This window comes from Nelumbo nucifera, chromosome 3 (assembly GCF_055504915.1).
Source record: "Nelumbo nucifera cultivar China Antique chromosome 3, China Antique-T2T, whole genome shotgun sequence".
Taxonomy (NCBI): domain Eukaryota; kingdom Viridiplantae; phylum Streptophyta; class Magnoliopsida; order Proteales; family Nelumbonaceae; genus Nelumbo; species Nelumbo nucifera.
In genome coordinates this window covers 49,727,171-49,733,984 of record NC_142651.1, presented here as the reverse complement: position 1 = coordinate 49,733,984, position 6,814 = coordinate 49,727,171, and the positions used below count along the sequence as shown (strand labels likewise).

General features: G+C 40.3%; 1 protein-coding gene across 1 annotated transcript; it reads right to left on the bottom strand.

Annotated features, from left to right (window-relative positions):
• Window positions 1-1,023: 1,023 nt before the first annotated feature.
• On the bottom strand, window positions 1,024-1,539 carry LOC104589616 (inhibitor of trypsin and hageman factor-like). Its single transcript, XM_019196368.2, has 2 exons — window positions 1,458-1,539; window positions 1,024-1,371 (listed from the first exon to the last, which is right to left on the bottom strand). The coding sequence occupies exons 1-2, from the start codon at window positions 1,477-1,479 to the stop codon at window positions 1,172-1,174; spliced, it is 222 nt and encodes a 73-aa protein (XP_019051913.1). The 5' UTR covers window positions 1,480-1,539; the 3' UTR covers window positions 1,024-1,171.
• Window positions 1,540-6,814: the final 5,275 nt, after the last annotated feature.

Below are 6,814 nucleotides of genomic sequence, written 5' to 3'. Positions count from 1 at the left end.
TGTTCTCTAGTGCTGCAAGGGATGAGAATGAAATTTGTAACCATATTGGTTCAAAATTCATTCTCATTCTTGCCACAAAAAAATTTCAGTTTTTGGAAGAGAGTTTTGTCAACAGAAACATTTTCTCATTCTACCCATTCTATAGTCTCATTCTCAAGAATGGGAATTAAATCAAACATGGCCTTATTCAGCGGTAAAAATCTAACATCATCTAAAATTGAATCACTTAACCCTAACTACCAATCGAGAGGTGGCTCGTTGGTGTATTAGCTGGTTTGTTCCAGTAGTGATGAGGAATTGAATTCCGCAATCACCACTTTGGGGAGAAAAGGGGTAAGGGGAGGTTAAAAATGTTACAGCCCTAACTCCATGCCTAACTTGTCTAAAATTGTAATCTTCTTTATAAAAAAGTGAATATACTCAAAATAGAAAATTGGCCAAACAACCCAAGATCCTAGTAGAATATATCAATGATGTCTCAAACTTTATAATTGACTGAAACTGGAAAATATTCCAATACTCGAAATAGTGAAATTCCTAAAATGGCCAATTTCTAGATTTTCAAAAAAAAAATCTTATTTGGCATACAGCTCCCTCCCAATTTGGTTTCATTTACCAATTTTCTTGTAGATTTAATGCACCAAATTGTATCATTTTCATAGATCAGCTTTTGATATGGCTTCTTCTTGTCGTCGAACCATTTTAGGTAAATTGGTGAAAATGAGTTACCCATTTTGAAAAAAAATTACATACTTTGGGCCACGGATCCACAGGTCCGATACATCAAAATTTTAACAGATAACTCGATTCAAGCCCATCCAAGTTGCACCCACTAGTTCTAGGAAGTCCTCAACAACCCATCTATTTTTACACCATAGAAGTTCTTTGTCTCTAAATATTATATTTTTACATCATTCCAAGTTCAACTCTTTTAACGAGATTAAGGGAAAATAAAATGTGGTTATTCACAATCCTTTCCTAAAGAAATGTTAACAGTATGTCAATATTATAATCAGAGAGAGAGAGAGAGGAGTCATTGTTAAAATATATTACTGAAACAGCGTAAGTATAATATGAGATGTATTCCTTGAGTAAGACCACATTTACAAATAGAACAGGCGAATGAATAGGAAACCCATTAGCTACAGCTAGCCCTGCTAAGTGCTAAGTGTTAACCAATTTTAGGGACCTGTTTGACACTCCCATACTGGTCCACCCAAATCCGAACCCTATCACAGCGATAATCCATAGTCACCATCCTTCCTTCCGGAATGATGCCCACTCTGACCTTTGGATTCTCGTTTGCAATAATAGCTGCTGCTACTTCTCCGTTCATGCCCACCAGCTCCGGCCACATACTCTTCCCTACGTCTGTGTGTCATTAACAAAACTCACATGTTAGAGAGACTTTAAGAGAGAAAAAGAGAGAGAAGAGAGAGATGTAGAGAGAGAGAGACCCCTGCAAATTTCTGATGCCATCAATCTGAGCTTCTCGTCTTCTTTTTTTTTCTTCTCTTGGTGAAGAAAGAGCTTGTGGGAGCAGTGGGTACTTATAGAGTGAGGTTACGAGGGAACTATGGGTTGTTCTGGACCTTCTGGTTGATTTGCTGGCCGTTGTGTTTGACCTTTGAAGTTTGACTTTGGGATATTAATATTTAATTAATTATCTTATCCAAAAAGTAGGAGAGACAGCTAGTTACAGAGATGCATCCTGGTTTGTAGATGACAATTTTGACCATCCAATTTAATGGTATAATTATTGATTCTCCTCAATATTTTTTAAAATAGTATTTAAATAACACCTTTATTATATAATTAAATAATTTACTTTTCTCCTAAATTTGTGTCATGATTTTGCCCTCAAAATGACTTCCATATTTGATGCTGTACCATTTCTTTAAACCTTTAGTCTCCGTTTGTTTGCAGTGAAAAATCATTTGCACTGCTGTAAATTTATCGGTGTGAAAATAGACCGAGTTTAAATTCTGGTTTACTGGGGCTTTTTGACTGTTTGTTTATCAGGTGGCCGGACATTGTCTTTCTGACTCTGAGGGACGTTTGCTCTGTTTGGTTGCAGTGCAAATTTATCTGCACTAGTAAAAATGCATGGGAGTGTAAATGTAAAAAATGTAAATTCTTGTTTAATTTTCTTTTGGATTTTACTTTATTCCGCTTGGTGTGTTAATTTACTTCATTTGTACTGCAATCAAACAAAATAAGCTAACATTTGAAACAAAAATAAGTTATAATTTACACTCGAATCATTTGCACTGCCATGGTTTTGCATCAGTACAAATTTATTTGCATTGCAACCAAACACAAAAGAAAGATGGCTCTGGAGGTTTTATTCAGGCCCAGGGTTCATCTACAAGGCACAACCCTTCCAAGCAGAAGAATACAGAGTAATTTTTTTTTTTTTTTTGGGAACTATGCCAAATGTTTCCACACATAAAGAAAGAAAGAAAAAAATTGTAAAGGACAAATGGACAATATATACGGTCTGTTTGGTTAAACATATAACCAACTTCAGAAATCAGTCTCCACAGAAAATGGTAGATTGACAATTTTGTTGTTTTCGGTTCATAGCAAACAGAATTTCTCCGAGAAATTCATTTTCAACTTGCCTCTCGGAAAAAAAAAATGTCTTCTATTTTTCCAACCATCATATCATTTTCCAAGTTGAGTTTCTAAGGCAAAAAAAATATTAAAAATAGTTCAAACTTGGAAGTCATCCACCTCCCATCTCTGTTCCCTCCCCTCTTGACCAATCATCTGTGTTCAGACTGTCATTACTTGTGTTCAAACAAAACAGTGACAAAACAATATCAGGATTTTTTTTGAGAAATCCATTGTTTTCCAGAAAAAAAAAAAAGGAAAAAGCCATTTATCTTCTTTACTTGTGTTCCCACTCAATTTCTCATGTGCTGCTGTTATTTCTAGTTCAATCTAAAATGTAATCAATCGGAATCCAGATCAGGTTGACTCAAACCTAGGTGCACGAAGCTTATTAGAAAAGTGCAACTTGGGCGATTTAGCGTCAAAATTTGAATGGATTCAACTCGAAGCAGCGTAAAATGTTAACTCGAGCCAACCTGAATTTCACACCCATGGAACATTGTCAACTTGCATCGATTAGAATGGAAAATTTTTAATCGTTTTTGATATAACCGTTTCTGGTCACGTACCAATTTTTGTGATGTATCAATTTTTTTTGGCTAAGTACCTCGTCTTTTGACCTGCTCCCAGGTGGCCTGTGACTCAGAGGATGATGGAGTTCCCTGGTGGCGAACTGCTTGGTGATGAGCTACTTGGTGGTGAACTGCTTGGTGGCGAACTCGTTGGTGGAGAACTGCTTGGTAGAGAGCTCCCTGGTGGCAAACTGCTTGGTGGCGAACTCCCTAGTGGAGCTACCTGGTGGCGAGCTCCCTGGTGGCGAACTCCCTGGTGGAGAACTGCCTGGTGGCGAACTCCCTGGTGGCGAACTCCCTGGTGGAGAACTCCCTGGTGGAGAACTGCTTGGCGGCGAACTCCCTGGTGGAGAACTACCTGGTGGCGAGCTCCCTGGTGGAGAGCCACTTGGTGGCAAACTCCCTGGTGGAGAACTTCTTGGTGGACTCGTCATTTGACCTGCTCCTACGCGGCCTGCAACCCAAAGGATGGTGGAGCTCCCTGGTGCAGCGCAACCCGACTACCCTCTGCATGAGGTGATCTCCTCTCCTTTGTAGGCGGCGGGAGCTGAGGGACCTGCGAGAACTGAATTAGAGGACAGGGGGGTATTTTCTCGGCAGGGACTCTCCGATGCCTAAGTTAGCATTCTGATTACAGAGAGCTTGGAGAGAAATGAGAGAGCTAGAGAGCAGGGGTTACCATCCTTTTTTCTCCTCCCCTCGGCTTTGGGGTTCGGAGTCCTTATATAGTGGTGTCCTCGCGGGTTAGGTGGGTGAAAAGCCTTCAAACAGTAAGACTCGTCACATCCCATCAGAATCGGGGTACGGTGGTGAATTCCTCGAGGTTGTCAGGCTGGCGCTTGTGTCAGGCGGCCAGGTCGGCGTTTGGGCCAGGTTGTCAGGTTGGCGCCTGTGTCAGTCGGCGGGTCGGTGTCTGGGCTAGGTTGTCAGGCAGGAGATCTTCCTGCGATACGCCAAACTACTCTTCTGTACCGAGCTACCCTACAAGTGGCGAGCTGCCCGGGGGAGCTATGCCGAGCTCCTTGGGCTATGTCGAGCTGTTTGTGGTGAGCTTTGCCGAGCTGCCTGGCTCCTTGGTGGCGAGCTCCTTGGAGAGCTGCCTAGCTCCTTGGCGAGCTCTTTGGTGAGCTACCGAGCTCCTTGGCGAGCTCCTTGGTGAGCTACCGAGCTCGCGGGGTATGCCGTTATGGTTCATCGGTGGGCGTCTTATGGGTTGCCAGGTCGGCCAAGTCGGATCATGTGCTGGGCTGATCCAGGTCGGCCAGGTCGCGCATGCCGCGCCAGGCCGCGCCAGGCAGTGCGCAGGTCGCGCCAGGCCGCGTGCCAGGCCGTGAGCAGGCCGCGTGCCAGGCAGCGTGCAGGCCGCGTGCAGGCAGTGTGCAGGCCACGTGCTAGGCCGCACTAGGCCGGCCAGGTCGGTGCCCTGGCGGGACACCAACTTGGTTTGTTGCCTGGGTGTCGCCTAGTTGTCGCGAAGTGCCACTTGTCGCAATTTCACTTGAGGGCCAAATCTGCCCTCATCAGTTTTGGTACAAATTATTCTTTTAGAGAGGAGACGAGATTAATTGACAAACAGCTTTCCTTCCCTTAGTCTTTACTGACTTAAAAATATTGTAAATGCTAACCAATTTGAGGGGTTTCTTGAAGATGGCAAGTACAGATGTTTGGATTCTCCTTCATGCATGGAAATTGCAGCTGCAACCTCGCTGCTGGTACCTGCCATCTCAAGCCTTGAACTCTTGCCTACATTTACAATTAATAACGAATACATTAGAGAGACATTTGGTTCAGTAGTTTTTCCTTATGCTGAGTTCTATAGTTTTTCAACTTTACAAATTACAACCAAATTGTTAGAAGTGATACAACCCTTTTAAGATGATTTTTGGGCCGTGAGAATCAAATTGTTAAATTCCACTTCTGAGAAACATTCTCAGGCTTTCAAGTTTCAAATCAGTTTTTTTTTTTTTATTCTCATTAGAATCCCATTTTGGGAAATGATACAAACAATCAAACATAATTCTCATTCAACGAATTTTAAGAATTGCTAGAATCAATTCTCTGGAGTGATGCCAAATAAGGCCTTAATTCATGAAGTCTGTAACTTCATAGATAAAGGCTCTGGGCGACTGTGCCTCCGGCATGAGTACGAAAGACCACCGGTCACCGGATTAGGCAATGGTTCTAGCTTCAAGTAACAAGTCAGATCTCTGAATATGAAAGGGCCTTAACAGATTAGGGAGTCGGACCCATCACATCACCCAACAACTGATTCCGATTAGATATAATGTTTAGTTCCCAAGGTTTATTACCAGATTCAATTCTCATCCAAATTTAATTTAGAATTGCAATATCCATTTTCGAAGTTCAAACACGGATATAATCAGGGTTCAGGCTACAATAAAGTGCCTCATCATAGCATTCAACCATCCCATTTATGAATTATTTTTGGAATCCTGTAGTTGATTCATCGATAAAAGTAATTAAAATTCATAAAATTGAATCGCTTGTTTGTGCTGATTTCTGGTTTAACAACAGCTGGACCTGTTTCATAGAGGGATGACAGCTTAAGAGCACCCTTGCTCCAGGAAACAAATGAGTGAATTTGTATCTGTTACCTGAGGGTGTGTTCTACAATATGAATGTTTTTGTTTTACTTTGTATTTGAAAATTGTCATATAAGTTTTGAAATGTGTTCTTCAAAAAATTAAAAATAAAGGAAAATTTTTGAATAGTATCCTAAACTTGTGGGGGCTTGTGTCAAGTCAGTCCCCAAATTTTAAAATTTGTTTCGATGGTATTTTAAACTTTTAAATTGTGTCTAATAGGTCCTTATTGTTAGTTGATTGTTAGTCGACATTATCACATGACATCAAATGCACACTAAATAATTTTAAAATGCCAAAATTACCCTTTATAATATTTTCTGGCCATTTTATCCATTTCGTTCGAGTGTTAAAAGAAGGAAAGGGATAGAAGGGTTATAAAATCGGACAGGTGATCTTCCACTTACAGTTGATCGTTGAACGGGGGAGCAGGAGCTTCAACAGTTGATCACTGTTCGGTTTCATAACCCTTTTCCCCCTTTCCTTTTTCTAACACTCAAACAAAATGGGTAAAATGGTTAGAAAAATACCATAAAGGGTAATTTTGTCATTTTGAAATTATTTAATGCGCATCTGATGTCATGTGATGGTGTTGACTAGCGACCAACTAGCAGTAGGGACCTATTAAACACAATTTGAAAGTTTGGGGTATTTTGAAGTTTAGGGACTGACTTGACACAACCCCTAAAGTTCAGGATACTCTTCAGGAATTTTCCCATAAAATAAATTGGTTTAGTTTTATAAAACAATAGATGCATTTGAAACCATCAAATAATGTTTTATAAAATGAAAACAAAAAATTAGGGTATATATGTGGCTTGTTTCTGTTTTCAAAAACAAAACCAACCATGTTATCTTTATTTTTTTTTTGTTTAACCAACCATGTTGTCAGACACCCCCTAAATGATTTATACTTTTATAGAAAACAATATTAAATAAACATATGAAAACATAATCTTTAAACCAGACATTCAACATCACATTTTTGGAATCAGTTTTGAACAGAGAACACATACATAACCA

What these genes read in the sequence shown, in the direction of transcription:
- LOC104589616 (XM_019196368.2), bottom strand. Translation starts at nt 1,479, where the DNA reads ATGGCATCAGAAATTTGCAGGG. An exon ending in GGCATCAGAAATTTGCAGGG is followed by an intron (nt 1,372 to 1,457) that starts GTCTCTCTCTCT and finishes AATGACACACAG; the next exon opens with ACGTAGGGAAGAGTATGTGG.